Raw genomic sequence first — 18737 nt, forward strand, 5'->3', positions numbered from 1 at the left:
ACTATATATGTTAAGTATGTTATATATGTATAGTACTATATAACAAGCGCAGGATACATACACTTTTCAAATTCAAATAGTACTTCACTAAAGTAAGCCTTATGCTAGGACATACAGGAAATCTTAATACATTTAAAAGGATTGAAACGACACAGAGCCTAGTCTCTGATCACAGTGGAATTAAATTGGTAATAAATAATGAGATAGTGAACAGTAGGAACGACTCGGTGAACATGCGGCAGTTAAACCAGACACTTCCAAACAACTCGCAGGGTCTTGTGCTTTTGGCAAAGATGGAGTAGTAGGGACCAGATTTATGCTCCAATCTTCAACAGTTAAAGACTGGACAAAATGTAAGAAACAACGCCCTCGAGGTCTTTATGCTAAGTGAAATAAGTCAGATAGAGAAAGACAAATACCATACAATCTCTCTTATATGTGAAACCTAAAAAAAAAAAAAGATTGATAGATACAGAGAACAGATTGGTGGTTGTCAGTGGCAAGGGGTTGGGAGATGGGAGAAATGGATGAAAAAATTTAGGAAAAAGTAAAAAGCCTAACCAGATCAGAGAGGTAAAAGATTTCTTCCAGGCTGGGGATGAGAACTGCTTTCCATTAATTTAATAAAAATGACACAGAGGAGCCAGAGTCAAGACAAAAAAATAATTCAGAAATTCTAAGTTAGAATTGATCAGTAGGTTAAGAATTCTTTAAAATTCAAATGAGCCTTCAACATTTGTGCTGTTTGCTGGGCTTAAACAGAGGAAAACAAAGAACGACAACAAGAACAAAAGAAACAGTGGTTTTCAGACACTGAACACCAGGCAGTGTAGACAGCGATCCCTGAGAGAGGGGAAACAGAATGAGGCAAGCCCTACGATTGCTCCGGCTTACTGCCTGGCGAGGGTTTCTAGACTGTAGCACAGGGAGGAGAAACCAGATGGGTCCCAGTAAACTTCCTGAGTTGAGGAGACAAGCTGGGGGTGCTGGAAGGCCAAGGCAGCTAGCGTTCTCAGGACACAGCACTGGAGATTAGAAGCTGCCCAGGGGGAAAGCTCCAGAGATCTTCAGGCTGCTCCCCCCAAGTCTTCAGTGGAATGCCGATCGACACATGTGTTTGAGGAGGCTCCTCGAGGTGGGGAAAGAACCACTCAAAAGGAACAGGCTGAACAATCCCCAGCGCTCACAGGGCCGAGAGCAGTTCCTGTTCCCACAAGCCAGAGTGGAGAATGTCAGAATGCACAGAGGTATTGCCTCAGCAGCGGTGGAAAATAGCTCTAAACCAAACGCTGCTTTGGCCTCTCCTGTCGGAGCTTCAAAACTGTCCTGGCAAGGTGTGAACTGTTTCCAAGTAATTTAACTGTGTCCCAGAACAAACCTCGAGAGCTTAGAGGAATACAAAAATATAGAAATCCACTAAAGTAAAATTCAGTGTCTGACATCCAAACAAAGATTACAGGGCATACAAAGGCGTAGAAATAAACGAACCATGATGATAAGAAAAATCAATCAACAGAAACAGACTCAGATGATACAGTGAGTAGATGAGAACGTGAAGCCGCCTGTTAGACTCCCTATATGCAAAAAGGCAGAGAAAAGCGTGAGCATGTTAAGGAGAGACATGGAAGATGTAAGAAAGATCCAAATTGAACTTCTAGAGATGAAAAAAAAATGTTCTTAGATGAAAAATACACTAGATGGGATTAACAACTGATTAGAATCTATATAAGAAAAGGTTAGCAAATTTGAAGCCGTAGTTGTAGAAACAATCCAAAATGCAATACGGAGAGCAAGCAGCTTGGGGAGAAAATGGACAGAGCATCAGTGAGTTGTGGGACACCTTCAGGCTCCCCCAGTATGCACGAAATTGGAGTCCTCAAAGGAAGGGGGGCCAGGGAAATATTTAAAAGAAATAAAGGCTGAAAGTTTCCCAAATTTGGTGAAAATTAGAAACCCACAAATCCAAGAACCTCAGTGAACCCCAAGCATAAGAAACATGAAGAAAAAAGTTCACCAAGGTACATCAAAATGCAATTTTTATAACCCATAATAAAGAGGAAAATCTTAAAAGCAGCTGGAGAGGGAGAAAAAGTCAAATCACATGCAGAGGAACAAAGATGGGAAAGATAGCAGAGTTGTTACTGGAAATAATGCCGGAGACGGTGGAACAACATATTTAAAATACTGAAAGGAAAAAAACTCTAAAGCACTGTTAACCTAAAATTTAATACTCAGCAAAATATCTTTTAAAAAGAAAGGCAAAATGCTTTTTCAAACATTTAAATGCTGAAGTAATTCATCACCAGCAGACCTACTCTATGGGAAACGTCAAAAGAAGTTCTAGAGGCAGAAAGAAAAGGACATCTGATAGAAATCAGCAACTGTACAGAAGAATGGTGAGCAGCAGAAATAGTAACTATGTGAGTAAATAGAGATACTTTTGTTCTTATTAAAATAGCACTTTAAATGATGATTGACTGTTTAAAGTAAAAATAATAACAATGTTTTGTGGATTTTATGACATATGTAGCTGTGAAATGTATGATGACAATGTAAAAGACGGAGAAGGGGAATGGTGTATAATGCTGTTATGGTTCTTAGAAGGCAGGTGATAATATTATTTGCAGGTAGACTGTGATAGGTTACAGATGTATGCTATAAATCTTAAAGCAACTAGTAATAAAACAAAGATTTGTGGTTAGTAATCTAACAATGAGAGATAAAATGAAATAACAAAAGATAGTCTAGAAGGCAAAAAAAAAAAAAAAGGAAAAAGGAAAGAAAGAACAGATGAGAGAAATAGAAAGCAAAGAAGATTTAAACCAAACCATATCAATAATAGATGAAATGGTCTAAACACCCATTTAAAAGACAGAGATTGTTAAGTTGGATGGAAAGTCAAAACCTGATTATATAATACCTTCAAGAAAGCCACTTTAAAGACACAAAAAGTTAAATGGAAAAGAATGGAAAAGATATATCAAGCTAATAGTAATTTTAAAAAAGCTAGAGTGTCTATATGAATATGAGACATAGAAGATTTCAGAGCAAAGAAGATTAGCAGGGATAAAGAGAGCCATCTTATGATAATAAATGGGTTAATTCGTCAATGGAGATAACATGGTACATAAACATAGATGCATAAATATTTAATACCTAATAAGAGAGCTTTAAAATACACGAAGCAAAACTGAGAACTGGAGAGTGGAGAAATAATCAAATCCACAATTATAGCTGGAGGTTTCAGCACCCCTTTTTCAATAATCAATAGATCAAGTGGACAGAAAATCAGTAAATATATAGAAGACTTGAGCAACCTTATCACCCAACTTGGCCTAATTGACTTTTGTGGAACACTCCATGAATCAGCAGCAGAATGCCCATTCTTTTCAAGGGTACACCTGGAGTGTTTACCAAGATAGACCATGTTAGAGGCCATAGAACAAGCCTCAGTAAATTTAAAAGGAATGAAATCATTCAAAGTGTATTCTCTATTGGTGATGAGATTAAATTAAAAATCAATAACAGAAAGATATCTGGAAAATTCCCAAATATTTAGAAACTAAACGACACACTTCTAAATGACCCATAGGTCAAGGAAGAAACTGTTACGGATGTTAGAAAATATTTTGAACTGAATGCAAATGAAAACGCAACATATAAAAATTCGTGGAACATAGCTAGAGCAGTTCTCAGATGGTAATTTATAGCACTAAATGCCTATATGAGTAAGGAAGAAAATTTTGTATCAGTGATCTCAACTTCTACTTTAAGATACAAAAAAAAGAAGAGCAAATTCAACCCAAAGTAAGCCAAAAAAAAAAACAAAAAAAAAAAACAAAAACAAAAAAGAGAGAGAGAGAGATAAAGATGAGCATAAATATCTAAATAATTAAAATAGAAAACAGAAAAACAGTAGAGAAAAATCAGTGAAACCAAAAGCTAGTTCTTTGAGATCAATGAAAGTGATGAACATTTAGCCAGACTCATCAGGAATAAAAGAGAAAAGGTACAACTTACCAATGTTAGGAATGAGAGAAGTGATTTAATTACAAATTCTGCAGATATTAAAGGGGTACTAAAGCAATGTTACAATCAACTTTATGCCAATGAATTTGACAAATTAGATGACATGGATAAACCCCTTGGAAGACCCAAACAATAAAAACTCACTCATGAAGAAATAGATAATACTCAAAGCTCCATATCTCTTAAAGAAATAGAATTCATGATTAAAAACCTTCTCACAAAGAAAACTCCAGGTCCAAATGACTTCACTAGTGAATTCTACCAAAGGAAGTAATAGCAATTTCTTAGGGGCTGAATTGCATCTTTCTCAAAACTTATATTTTGAACTCCTAACTCCCAGTTCTTTAGAGCATGTCTTTATTTGAAGATGGTGTCTTTACAGAGATAATCAAGTTAAAATGAGGGTGGGCCATTAGGATGGGGAGATTTGGAGACCGAAAGGCATAGAGGGAGAATGCCATGTGAACGTGAAGACGGCCGCCTACAAGTTGAGAGGAGAGCTCTGGAACAGACCCTTCCCTCACAGCCCTCAGAAGGAACCGACCCTGCCAACACCTTCATTTCTGACGTTTGGTTTCCAGAATCAGGAGATAATACATTTCAATTGTTTAAGCTACACAGTTGGTAGTGGTTTGTTATGGCAGCTCTGGGAAATTCATACATAATTTCCTACAAACTATTCCAGAAAATTGAAGAGGAAGAAACACTTCCCAACTCATTCTATAAAGCCATCATTACCCTGATCTCAAACCAAGAAAAAGACATCATAAGAGAAGAAAGTGACAGACCAATATTTCTCATGAACATAGGTACAAAATTTTAAATAAAATTTTGGCAAATCAACTCTGTACGTACATATGTAAGTGTGTGTATGTGTATTTATTATATGATGACCAAGTAGAATCTGTCCCGGGAGTGCATGGTTAGCCTAATATTTGAAAATCTATCAATGTTATTTGGCATATTCGTGAACTATAAAAGAAAAACTATATGATCATTTCACTAGTCACAGAAAGAGCTTTTGACAATATCCAACATTCATTCCTGATTAAAAAAAACTTTCAGCAAACTAGAAATAGAAGGGACTTTTCTCAAACTGGTAAGGGGCATTTATGAAAACATTAGCTCTAGAATCATACTCCACTGTGTACAAGACTGACTGCTTTCCCCATGAGATCAGAAACCAGGCAGGGGTGTCCACTCCCACTGTGTCTGTTCAGCATTGCACTGGAGATTCCAGCCTGTGCAATAAGGCAAGAAAAAGAAATAACAGGTATCTGGATTGGAAAGGAGGAAGTAAAACTATCTTTATTTACAGACAACATAATTGTCTCTGCAGAAAATTCTACTGAATCTACAAAAAACCTCCTAGAATTAAGTTAGTTTAGCATGGTTGCAAAATTCAAGGTCAATATTCAAAATTAATTGTATTTCTGTGTAGTGGAAACGAAGACTATGAAATGAAAACTTAAAATACCATTTACTATATCAAAATATGAAATAATTAGGGATAAATTTGACAAAAGAGGTGCAAGATTTTTTCACTGAAAAACTACAAACCATTGCTTCTAGAAATTAAACAAGAACTAAATAAAAGGAGAGGTATATCGTATTCATGCATTGGAAGACTCCATATTGTTAAGACGTCTCCCCAGATTTGTCTGTAAATTTGATGCAGTTTCAGGCCTTGAACACACACACGGTGAAGGATTCCCAGAGCTTTTGCAGGCAAACAGCCTGGTGAAGTCTTGTGCACTGGCTGCACAGGCTTGTGCCGAGCTGGGTGAATCTGAGAGTGATCTCTAAAATGACTTCCTGGGGCAGCAGGGGCTGTCAGGAGGTGGAGAGGAGGCCAGGAGCCAGGGCTGAACTAGGAGGGTCCCCGAGGCAGGAGCTGGCAGGGCAGGGCCAAGTGGGAGGCAAAGGGTCCCCCAGAAGTCTGACAGCCGTTATCTCCAGGTGGTGGGATTATGGATGACTTCCGTTTTCTTCTTCGTGTTTCTCTGTTTTGTGTTTTTTTGCAGAGCGTGCTTATTTCCAGTGTCATCAGAGAAACAACAATCCTGTAGTTTATTTTTATGGGATTTTGCTCTGTGCACTTCTGTATAATTTGAGTATTTTATAAGGAGATTATATTTGTTTTATAATAAAAAACAAAAGGCAGCCAAATAGGCAAGAAGAGCATGAGCTGTGGCTAATGGACTAGGTCCTAGGAGACTGTGAAGAACTCCTGTGGGGCCACGGCTTGGGAACCAGGACGTGGAAACCACAGTCAATGCGGACGCGCAGTGACCGCACCACATTTTACTAGTCGTGTTCTTTCCAAATGTGACTTCTGCTGGGCACATGGGATGTCTCGAGTTAACACATCAAGTCATCTTAGAACGTCTGACGGAAGACTTAACCCCTTAATTCCATGAAGGCAGATCCGGATCTCTAATTACTTAATTGAAAAAAGGTACACACTTCAGGCTGCTGCCGAGTCTGGGAATTAATCTTTAAAACCTGACAATGAACATTAAATTCAATTAGGGAGAGCGATTAGCAAAGATTCTTCTCTCCTCCGCCCTGGGTAGCTTTGAGATGTGGCTGACTAGTCCGCATTGATTCTGATGCTATCGCTGTTTATATATCAACCAGGGGAGCCAAGTATGCATTTTCCACTTCAGAGAGGAGTTATCGGGCAATTTACAGATTGATGGATTTCCTTAAGCACTCCATGGCTGATTCAGGAGGCCTCCTGGCCAAGAATTCAAACATCCTGGTGTGCTGCTTTTGGCCTTGGTGCCAGAGTTCAGCTCTCTGCTTTCGTCTTTCTTTGATTACGACCATGATCCATCCTTCTTCCTCCTCTTCCTTCTCCTCCTCCTTTTCCTGCTCTCGCTCCTCCCCTGTGCCCCCTCCCCTTCCTGCTCCTCCTTCTCCCCCTCCTCCTTCCTTCTCCCCGTCTTCCTCCTCGGCCTTTCCTTTCTTTGCCCTCTTCTCCTTCCTCCCTATCCCCTTTGCTTTCTTTTCTCCTCTCCCCTCCACACCTCCTCTTCCCTCTCTTTTCTCCATCGCTCCTTCTCTCCCTTCTTTTTTTTCCTTCTCCTCTCCCTCTTCATTAACATTTTTATTTTAAATTATGAAATATCTTAAACATACTCAAAAGTATAGAAAGTAACATAACAGACGCCTGTGTAGCCAGCATTCAGATTGTAGGATCCAGGTTCTGGTCCCAGTTCTCATCCCGTCGACCTCTCAGCAGCATTTGACCCTGTTGATCACTGTCTTCTCTTGGCTTCCAGGACACTCCGCCTCTTCTGTTTTCTCTCCCACCTCATTGGCCTCTTCTTCTCAGATTCCTTTTCTGGTTTCTCCATAGCGCCCCCACCCCGGCCCTGGCTGTGAACCCTGGGCCTCCTCTCAGCTCCGTGTACATTTGTTCCCTTGGAGAAGCTCATCCAGCTCATGACTGAAACACCGTCTTTGGCAGTGACTTCCAGAGCTCAGCCCCGACTATGGGCCTCTCTTCTGGACATCACACTCGTGTATTCACTGGCCTGCTCTCTGCCGTTCAAAACCGAGCTCCTCGTCTTCCTCCCTCAGACTTGCCCCTCTTGTTGGCTGATGCACCCCTGCAACTCCTTTCTTCTTGGTGCTCCGGCCCAAACCTCGGGAGTTGTCCTGGGCTTTTCTCTTGCCCTCCTACCCCACCTTGCACCCAAGGACATCTTGTTGGCTCTGCTTTCCAAGCGAGGCCACTTCTCCGTTGCCTCCACCTGGTCCAAGCCATCCTCTCTTCCCTGGATTCTTGCAGAAGCCCCTCACCATCTCCTTTGCCCCTCACACACAGCGGCCCAGGTAGCCCTGTTCTTGTCTAGAAGGTTCTTCCCCAATTTCTGTCTAGCTCCCTTCCTCAGCCCTTCAGGTCTTCCTGCAGCTGCCTTCTCTGAGAGTCCCTTCCTGGTCACCATTTCAGCCCCTTTTCTTGACCTTTTGGCCCCTTCCCGCTTTCCTTTTTTGGAACTTCAGTCTTTATCACCACCTTATGTACTATATAGATCCTGCTTGTCTTGTTTCGTGTCTGTCTCCTTGCCTAGAATGTAAACTCTTTGAAGGCAAGGGGTTTGTCTGATTTGTTTACTGCTGAACAATGCCTGGCTGAGAGCAGGGACTCAGGAAATGTTGGTTGAATGAATGAATGAGTCTCACGGTGGAAACGTTTGGGCTTACTTGCTCCAGAGCATATTGCCTCTCTGTCTCTCTCCCGTCCTTAGAGAAGGTACAGCGCAGCGATCCAGCTCCCTTACCCCGAAGCCCCCCCCACCCCCCGCGCTCCCTCTGTTCCCAGGAGCGACCACCCTCTCCACACGTGTTTTTCTAGTCTTACTAAAAATTCACAAATAAACACAATAGAGTTTTGCTTTGTGTGTGTTTTTAAAATTGTGGCGAAGTATACATAACATAAAATTTACCATTTTAACCATTTTTAAGTGTATGGTTCAGTGGCGTTAAGTACATTCACATTGTTGTGCAACCATCACCACCATCCGTCTCCAGAACTCTTTTCATCTTGCAAAACTGAAGCTCTGTCCCCATTAAACACTAACTCCCCATTGGCCCCTCCCCCAGCCCCTGGCACCCACCATCCTACTTTCTGTCTCTCTGAATTGGATTGCTCTGGGTACTTCATGTAAGTAGAATCATACAGTATCTGTCCTTTTGTGACTGGCTTCTTTCACCTGACATAATGTCCTCAAGGTTCATCTGTGTTGTAGCATGTGTCAGAATTTCCTTCCTTTTCAAGGCTGAATAATGTTCAGTTTATGGATATACCACATTTTGCTTGTCCATTCATCCATCGATGGTTGGGTTGCTTCCATCTTTTGGCTCTTGTGAATAAAGCTGCTGTGAACGTTGGTGTACAAACAGCTCTTTGAGACCGTGATCTCAACTTTTTGATTGTATATATACAAGTGGAATTGCTGGATCATATGGTAACTCTATGTTTAATTTTTTGAAGTACGGCCATGCTGTTTTCCGTAGTGGCTGGACCAGTTTGCATTCCCACCAGCAGTGCAGAAGGCTTCCAATTTCTCCCACTTCCCCACCAACACTTGTTCTTTTCTTTTCTTTTTTTGAAAGAAGCCATCCTAATGGGTGTGAGGTGGTGTTTTGTGTGTTTTTAAAACTTAGATGGCCTCGTCCTGCATCCATGCAGCTTGTCCTCTGGACTCAATATTATGTTTTTACTGTTAGCTGTGTTAACCCTCTCGATCTAGTTCTTTAACTTTATTTTTTCCATTAAAATCACACTGGTACATAGTTTTGATGCCCGCTACCCTTCTACCATGAATTCCCACTCCACTTTGAAGTCTTCTGGATGTTTCCTCTGTTATTTCTGCCCATATTTCTAAATGTAAATGTTGCTGTTTCTTGGTTTTTCAGCTTGAGACCCCAGCTATCGGTCCCTATTAGGGAAGAAAGGAGCCGAGCTGTCTTTGTGTTCTTTGAAGGCTGCCATTGGCCTGTTGTGTTCTTAAGCTTAGACACTGACACGTGCCCAGGAAACGTGCCTCCAGAGCCCTGACCCTTTGCATTTGAGAGCCTTCAGCACGTGGTATGATGAGTTTCCCATCTTGAAAGGGAGGGTTGTCTCTAGGCTCAGGTTTGTGGATGTGTGTGGGTACATTTTGGGTTTTTCTCTTATTAAGGAGATGAAGCTGGGGTTCCCTGACGTTGCTGAGGAGCCCCTGACTCTTGCTGTTAGGAACCGTATGCACTGCAGTTGTCAAGCAGCATCATAGTTCCTGCTGTGCGCCAGCCACAGTGCTGCGTGCTCCGTCCTCACTTGCTCCTCCCCGCTGCCCTCCAGACAGGACTCTTCTCTTCCTGACTTTACAGAGGAGGAGACTGAGGCCCCGAGAGGCCACGTCGCATGACTGCCAGCAGCAGCATCACGTGGGAGGTGCTTGGCTGCAGGTGCCATCCCTGATGGGGGACGGGAGCATCCCCTTCTTCCTGTGGTGACAGGGAGGGTAGGAGACCAGCACTGCTGAGCACCTCCACGTGCCAGGCCTGGGGCCAGCCCGTCGGCTTGTGTGGTGGTCGGCGGAGTTTCCTGGGAGAGCTGGTGAAGAGCTGGACCAACCCCCTCATCCATGGGATATACGGTCCTATAGCTGAGGACTTAGAAAGATGTTTCAGACGTCATTAAGTGTCCTCAGAGCTTTCCGCCATGAGCCTCATTCCCCCATGGAGAGCCGTGGTGGGAAAGAGGGACGGTACCTTCTCTCCCAGAAAAAAGAAGAGTTGCCCTTCAGGAGGTATCTGCTCTTTGCCATTTGTAAACACAGGTGTGGCAGGCTCTGTTTTGGATCTTGGTCTTAAAGCAGGATGTGTGCAGATCGCCTGGCCTGGTGCAGTGTCCACTGCAGGGCTCAGACAACCCCTTTCAGAAGACAGATATCGGAGATGCAGGCGAGATGGGGCTAGCACTGTGAGTGGAGAGGACGTCTTGGTGGTGAGCAGGTGTGGAGCGGGTGTACAGGGCGGGTGGCAGAGCCGCAGCATACAGACGCTGTTTTCTGTGGGTTCCCTTAACCCCAGGAAAACTTTTGGGAAAAGCTCCCCCTCAACTTGCCAGCCCCAGGCCTGTCTGTTTCTACGAGGACAAGTTTAACATCTACATATTGTCTTGGTGGTAAAATAACGGGAATCTAGGCCCACCGTGGGGCCCTTTCCCTATGCAGAGGGCCTGAGCCTAGCCCCAGGGTCCGGGCCCCAGTTTGTGATGTCCGGTGCTGTGTTTGCCTCCTAGGTGTGGAACGCTGTGGACTCAGGGGGCTGCTTGCAGACCTACTGCCCGCACAGCGAGGCCGTGCGGGCTGCCCGCTGGTCTCCCTGTGGCCAGCGCATCCTCAGTGGGGGCTTCGACTTTGCCCTGCACCTAACAGACCTCGAAACAGGTATGTTCCGCTGTATCGTTACCTGAGGCGCCCCCTCCTCAGAGCTGGCGACTGAGCTGGCTCTCTCAGTGGGGAAGCTTCTCGGGGTGTCTGCAGCTGCATCCGGTTTCAGGGCAGTGGGATGTGGGCCTCAGGACAGGCTCACATCGGAGCCTGTCCTGTCACATAGAAACACACTCACATGAGTGTGTTTCTGGGCCCTTTGCCTGGAACCAAGACCCTCCATGGAGGGTTCGAGGTGGGCCTCTGCCAGCTCACCCAGAGGACAGAGCCCCAAGGTTGTCTCAGCTCCAAGCTGTGGGGCTGGATAAAGAGGTGGCTTTTTAATCAACTTCTGACATGTAATTTGTACTGAAATAGATTTAGCTTTATCACAGTGTCCTTTGGTTGGAATCAGTTTAGAATTCCTGTCAATTCATTATCGTTGAAAGGCTGTAAGGAATGATTCCAGCTCATAAGGAAAGTCTGCAAACGAGTCCTGCTTTAATGCCCGCACTGAAAAGGCATTTGGGTGAGATGGATTTGTGCTGGTAAATCCTAAGGGGACTCTTAACAAGCAGGGCGAGAAGGAGAGAGAAGTCGGTGGAAGGAACTTTCCATTACTGAGCACTCCTGTGCGACAGGCCCCGTTAGCACCTAATGTGGCTGCAGCCCTGAGCGGGGTTCAGGTGAGGACAGAGCCAGGAGCGGGTAACCGGGTCCCACCTCTGCCCCTGACTCCTAGTCTGGCTGCTTTCGGCACCCACGCTGCCTCCTCCTCCCTGGGCTCCTCCTGGGTCTTGGTTCTACTGGGCATCACCGCCAGGGCCAGGAGGGGAAACCAGAGGTCATGCCAGTCCCTGGGGCGTCCCTTGAGACCCGCAGGCAGCCCCCGCCTGCCTGGCCCAGCAGTGGTGGTGCTGGGGCCTGTGCCCCTCCCAGGGCCTGGCAAGCAGGAGGTGATGACTCAGTCCACATGCACAGCTCCTCCCCAGCAGCTGGGAGGTGCAGGGAGGGAGTGTGGCGGGTGGTCTGGGGTACCTGTGGGGTGTGTTTCATACCTTGAATGTCCTCATCTCCTTCTGGGCCACTGAGGGGTGGCCTTGAAGCTCCGCTGACTGAGCCCCATGGCTCTCAGGAGGGCCGGTGATGAGACTGGTGATGTGTCAGCGGCCAGTACTGTACCACAGGCTCTGCGCACGATATGTCGCTCCTCCCCACAGCTTGCTGCCAGCCATGGTTCTGCCCATTTTACAGGTGAGGAGACTGCGGCTCAGAGGGCAGAGCAGCTTGCTGAGGCCTCCCGCTGGTGCATGGCCAGCAGGGGTTTGGAGCCATATCTGTGCAACTGCAAATCTCGTGCCCTTTCCACGGTGCTGAGCGTGTGGTGTTTTCTTCTCAACAGAGGGTTTCCCCAGCTGCTGTGTCTCACTGAGAGTCCCACAGGGCCCATGAGGGAGCCACGGCTCGGGGAGTTGGATGCCACTTGGTGATGGTGGCACCCACTGTCCCTGATGGTGATGGTCAGTGATGATGGCAGCAGGTACTGTCACCGAGCACCCTCTGTGTGTTAGGCCTTCCTCTACAGCCTTACATATGGGATCTCGTTTAGGCCCCACTCACCTTTGAGGCCGGTGCCACCAGAGTCTTCTCTTCACACACTGGCCCAGAGGCGTAAACCAGAAGTGGCAGAGCCAGGATGCACATGGGTCTGCCAGGCTCCAAAGCCTGTGCTTGACCATCACACTCCATTACCTGTGTGTCCAATAAGCCAATAAGTTGGAGTCACAGGTGTGCAAGACCTGGGACCCTCCCTGGAGAAGCTCACGTCTGCTGGGCAGACAGAGGTGCAGAGAGGGTCCCAGGTGGTGGTGATGGAGCAGACAGAGGAACTGTGAGCACATCTAGTCTGGAAGATCAAGGAAGACTTCCTGGAGGAAGTGGAACCCAAGCTGAGGCAGAAATTCAGGGGACAGAGAATCGGGGTGGAGGAGGCGTGGTTGAGAAGGAGGGAAGTGGGTTCTCAGCAGATGGAACAACGAGGACAGAGTTGTCACAGGAACATGAGGCTTGTTATGGGTCTGGAAGTGTGGGGTGCAGGGAGCTGGGGGAGGTGAGTCTGGGGGTGCAGGAAGGGGAGCCTGAGCTTCATGCAGCTCCCCGCCTGTGGGGGGCGCATTCTCTAGGCCCTGCCCTCACTCCAGGGTCACTGAGCGCCCTTCCTGTGCCTCCCGCCCTCGGAGGGAAGAAATGATGCTTTTCACTTGCTGGCGATGCTGTCGGCTTAATCCACGTTCATTTGACGACATTAATGGATTCCTAGTGGCTCTGTCTCTCCATCTATCTTCTCAATCAACAGATGTTAAGCAGACACTGCCGTTGTGTGTGTGGGTGTGTGTGCGTGTGGTGGGACTCTGAAGTTTTCAGACATGCAGAGTCTTCCTGCCTGACGAGTCAGGGCCTGCAGCAGCAGGTGGCAGCAGGGCCCGCTGCTGCGTGTGGAGCAGGAGGGAGTCAGGACTGGATTTGCACTCCAGGCAGCCGTCCCTGGTAGCTGCAGCTGGTGGGGTGTGACCGAGGCCCAGTGGAGAGCTGGAGGAGGGAGGTGGGGTGCCTTGCCTGGTTGGTGGTACTGTCGTTGGAGGGAAGCTTGTCTGACCCCAGGCCCAGCGTACCCCTCTGCTGCCGTATGTGTCGGGTGGTACGGGAAGGCGCGGCCCCCGCCCTCAGGGCTTTGCCCTCCCATTAGGGAGGGGATGGAAGACTTTTCCACTCCACCTCTCTGCTGGGAATGGCGCTGGCCACCTGGTTCACCTGTTGAAGGCTGGGTTTCTTTCCTTCAGGAGTTACTTATTGAGCACCTGCTATATGCATGTCCTGGTGCTAGGGCTACAGTGGTGAGCATGTTGGATGTCCTTTGTCCCTTGGGGGGTAGGGTCGAGGGGTTTGGACCTCACCCGTGGGGAGGCCCTCCAGCCCCTAGACGGGGCCTCTCCTGCTGAGGGGGTTGTTGGTTTCCGTGTCTGTCTCCCTGGCTAGGGTGGGTGCTCTGTGAGGATAGGGGCCTGTCCTGGTGGTCTCTGTGTCTCCGTCACCCGGGCAGGGCTGGCTCGGAGCAGCTGCTCAGTGCGTGTGTGGATGAAACAGCGCAGGGGCTGGCCCTTGCCGCGCAGCGAACCCCATCAGGGCTGCCGGGGTTGGGGTGGGGGTGCCGCCGTGTCTCGATCCTCATCCCTGCAGCCCACCCTGGCCTGGGTTGTGCCTGGTGCGTGGCTTGACTTACCTCATCCTTTCTCATCACCGAGTGTCAGCTGCCTCTTTGCTTGGTCTGCGTCTTTCCGCCCTTGGTGATTGGCTTTTTCGTTTCAATCTAATTAGAACTCCCGCCAGGAGAAGGCGACGCGGGGCGCGGCGCTTTGGGAATTAGTCACTCGGTGCCCATTGTCGTTAATGGGAATTTGGCGCCAAGGCCATTTATCCTGGTGTCCTCAATCAATACAGTTAAAAATCTGTGGATTCTGAAACGTCAATACCCGGCCTGAAATATGGAAAGCCAGCAACATTTTATCTCATTAATTTATAGTTCTGAAGGGCTGTTGGCTTATAGAACAACCATGAATCAACACTTAAATAAAATCCGCTCACAGATTAATTATTTTTGGTGCTCCCTGTCTCAGTCTGTAATCTTCCTAACAAAACGTCTCTGGTGCATTAGGCTGAGGCGGCCTCAGGGAACGCTGGCCGACCCTGTCAGGCCACAGCACGCCTGCTTTCTGAGTCAGCTGTCCTGCCTGCCGAACCGGCCAGTCTCCTCAAAAACCCTCGAAGAGCTTCTTCCGTTCTGAGTGGTGCTGGTTTCTTGCAGATTCTAGCCCCCGGCTGGCCCCAGCCTGGCTGTGAGGCCCTGGAGGTATGCAGGGCCTTGCACTTTGCATTTGTTGGCTGCTAAAGAGCTGGTCCTCGCCCTGGAGCCCCAGGGCCCTGGCCCAGCAGGGCACCCTGTCCTCCTTCCTGTGCCCTGGTCAGCTCTCCTGATGTGCCCTGGCCAGCCTGGGAGAGCCATGCTATGCCGCCCGCTCCCAGCTCCTGGATGCTGGAGGCAGCCCAGGGTGCTAGAAGGAGCGTGGGTGGGGTGCACATGCGGCTTTTCTACTTACCGAGCTGGGCGTCCTCGGGTTCCTTCCCTGCGGTTCCCGCATCTGTGAAAGGGGAGAACAGTGCTTGGCTGGTGGGGTTGTTGAGGGAAAAGCTAAAAGCTGAGCTGCAGAGAGGCCCTTTGCAGAATGCCTGGTGCATGGTAGGCGCTCAGCCTGGGGGCTGGGCCAGCCTTTCAGGGTTCTCCCAGCTTCTCCGTGACAAATGGCCACTGGTGGGCTAGCAGCTTCTTTCTTGTGATGGGACGGCAACTGCCCTTTATTTGGGGTGGCGTCCTCTTCACTCAGACTCCACTGCCCACAGCCTTGCTGTCTCCAGCCCCTGGCTGCCTCCTGCTGCTCTGGTGTCCCTGTATCTTTAGACGGTGGTCCATGCTGCATGGAAATAAGTGGCCACCAGGACTGGACACATACATGACCACTTCTCTGTTTTCCAAGAAGTGTCTTCTGGTGTCTCCCTCGTTTTTGCATCATGACTGGGGCCCCCATCACAGAAACGCTGCAAGGAGAAAGAATGACAAATTGGCTGAAGGCTTTCTATGGGCCAGTCCCCGGGCCAGGTAGCCCTCACTGCCTGGCCTGTATCAACCTGAAATGAATAGATGGAAATTAGACCTTTTCTCCTTACATATTTAGCCTCCACACTCACCTGTGAGGGGGGTGTTTTTATCCCCACTTCGTTGACCCAGAAACTGAAGCTGAGAGTGTGTGGTGACATGTGCAGCCAGCAGTGGCAGAGCTGGGACCCAGCCCCGGCCTGTGTGACTGGCAGGGGCTCTGGCTGTTGAAGCCCGGGAGTGGCGTGCCCTCGCCACGTCTGTTTTCCTGCTGTGGACAAACAGTTTGCTTAAGCCGACACCTGGGGAGCCCGCTTGGCTCTCAGCCGGGCAGCCGGCTCACCACCTGCAGAGGATAACTCGGGGCCACGGGAGGAAGGCGCGCCCAGGCTGATCCTGACTGATCCCTTTGATTAAGTGACAGGCTGAAGGATGCTTCTCCGGCTCTTGACAGCCGCTGCTCCAGTGGGAGAAATGTTAGCCCTGATGATTTAGAACACTTGGCATAGGAAGGGTGAGAAGCGTCCAAATTAAAGCCCTGGAGAAGAGTGCCAGGAGCTCCTGCGGCTTCAGAGAAGCAGCTGCTGAAGGGGCTCTTGTTGGGCTGAGCCTTCAGAGTGGGGCACCCTCGCCGGACCTTGGAGGAGGTGCTTGCAGAGGGGCCTGGCCTCTCCATTCTCAGGCTTTTGCGCATTGTGGCAGAGTGCCCCCCAGCACTTCTTGGAGGGACTTGGTTAGGCATCCTTCAGGTGCCTGTGGAGACCAGGAAGGCAGATACACGGCACGTGCTGGCTGCGTCCAGGTCTCCTGCCCGTGGGCACGTTTACGGAGCTCCTGGCCATACAGGCACGTGTGCCTATTTGCTCCTTTGGTCCTAGGGGTTTTGCCACTGGATCCAGGCGTGGAGGCTCCAGGGGGCATTGCAGCCCAGCACGTTGTGAGCTGCTGCCGCTCCGGCTGCCGCTCCTCCAGTGCCTCCTTGCCCAGGGAGCAGCTGCCCGCCCCACCCCACCCCCGTCTCCCTCCCTCCCACGGAGGCAGCAGGACCCCCCAGACTCCTCAGCCTTTCCTCTGTCGTCCACGACCCGCTTTCTCCTTAGCTCCCTCCTTCACCTGCGCCCCTTCCCTGACCCTCTTTTAAACGCGTCTGTTCTCAAGGCTGCTCCCCCTTCAGCACGCGCCCGTCGCCACTCCCACGCACACCCTTTCTCTTTCCCTCTGAAGAGTTAGTTTCTCCAATCTCCACCGTGTTTTCTCCTCCTCGCTCCGTGCGGCTTCGGGCTGAGAATGACCCTAGTCGTGGGTGTCAAGTCAGATGTTTCTAAACGTCAGTAAACGCCTGCCAGCCCTGCGCCTCACACTTTGGAGAGAGCCTGGAGGTCCTCCCGCACCTCCACAAATGTCTGTCTCCTCATCCTCTTCCAGTTAAGTCATGCCAGCCGTCTGGATAAATAAAAGGTAGTTTTTAATCAACAGTGCCATTTCATCCATTACCGTTATTGCGCGGAGCTGACGTTTGATCTCTGTGCGTGTTTAATTGCAATTGCATTGCCGTTGGCGCCCTTTGTAGGTAAGGAGACCTCTGTTGACTGACCTTGGGACCTGAACACATTCACGGGCTGTTTGCTGTCCCAGCGGTGAGTTCTGAGTCCCAGAAAACCAATCCAAAGTCAGCCATCAGGACACACCTTTTTTGCAAGTTGAGAACTCTTTTTATAAAAAAATTTTTGGAAAATTCGGTCTTGTCTAGATAATTAAAAGCACTGGCTAAACTTGATATAAAAGAAATGACTACAACTTCTGTTTCTTCCGTTCCTACTACTGTTGCTGCTGCAGCTGCCGTTTATGAGGCCTGTGGTTTGCCTGGGGCTTGTGTCCCACATACATTATTTCTAATTCTCACAACAGCCTTTCAAGGTAGGTTTCATTATCCTGACTTTACATATTAGGATCCCACGGATCTGAGAGGCTTGCTGGCTGATCCAGCGTCCCCCAGCTTCTCCATGGGGAGCGTTCAGACACAGCCCGTCTAACTCTCCACCCAGTGAGCCAAGATGGCCCCTGTTTCTGATTCACAGAGTTTGATTTGAAAGTTAGTAAGCTCCTTTTTCTCGTTAACTTTGAGTCAGGATGGTTAAATTTACAGCTGGCTGAATACTTCCCAGAGGATGAGTGTAACGATATTGATTTTAGCGAAATGAGTCATATGCTGCCTGCCTGGGAACACAGGCTCAATCACCACCAGCCGGCAGCATCAGTTCCCCGCGTCAGCGCCTTCCCTGCATGTTCCTGAGTCTGTGGATGTGCGCAAAGAGCTGAGGAGAAGGAAAGGTCACGAGCAGCTCGCAGGCAGGCGAGGCGGGTGCAGAGAGCTGGGCTCTGGGGTCAGGCGGGTCCAGCCTGTGTCCCAGCATGGCTGATTCGTGTGGCTCTGGATGAACCATGGCCTCGCTGACCTTCCATTTCCCCCCGAGGTGAAATGGTTAATTACACCTACCACATAGGGTTGTGGCGTGACATGTGCAAGCCCCAGGCAGGCCTGGAGGTAACAAGAGATCAGGACATGCCCTTCCCTTCTCTTTCTTGGGGACCCATAGTTGAGCTGGGGGCCACGTGTGCTGAGTGGAAGAGGAGGACCTCAGGGACCTGGAGCCCTGCATGACAATAGGGTCTCCCAGGGTAGGCATTAGGGTGGACAGGCGGTGTTGCCCCAACCACGTGAGTGGTCACCTTGGGAGAGCTCGATGTCTCCCCCTGAGAAAGGAAGAGGGGCATCTCCAAGAAGTTACCTGGCCTGTGTTACCAGCTGCCTTATCATAGCAATATTGGTGATGGAAGCATTGGAGTAATAATAGTGTCGAGAACCAATTGAGTTTATGCATTCTGTTTTAAACATGTTTTTACTTTAATGACGATTTATAGTTTATTTGTATCATTATTGATCCAAAGAGGAAAAGAAGTGATTTTTGTCCTAACTCCCAGAGGATCTGAACAGTTCTTATACTGGTTGAGTTCATTCTAACAGGAGCAATAAAGGCAGCGTTAGTGGATTGAATATTTTAAAACTC

The 18737-nt window shown here is 48.3% G+C and overlaps 1 protein-coding gene across 5 annotated transcripts in view; it reads left to right on the forward strand.

Moving 5' to 3' along the window:
* Positions 1-18737, forward strand: part of WDR25 (WD repeat domain 25) — a 137770-nt gene that overhangs the window by 72279 nt on the left and 46754 nt on the right. For all 5 annotated transcript variants that reach the window (XM_046647409.1, XM_046647413.1, XM_046647410.1 and 2 more), the window contains exon 3: positions 10832-10979. In XM_046647409.1, the coding sequence (XP_046503365.1) occupies positions 10832-10979 (148 nt within the window). The remainder of the gene's footprint in view (positions 1-10831; positions 10980-18737) is intronic.

The sequence above is a fragment of the Equus quagga genome, chromosome 20 (assembly GCF_021613505.1).
Source record: "Equus quagga isolate Etosha38 chromosome 20, UCLA_HA_Equagga_1.0, whole genome shotgun sequence".
Classification (NCBI taxonomy): domain Eukaryota; kingdom Metazoa; phylum Chordata; class Mammalia; order Perissodactyla; family Equidae; genus Equus; species Equus quagga.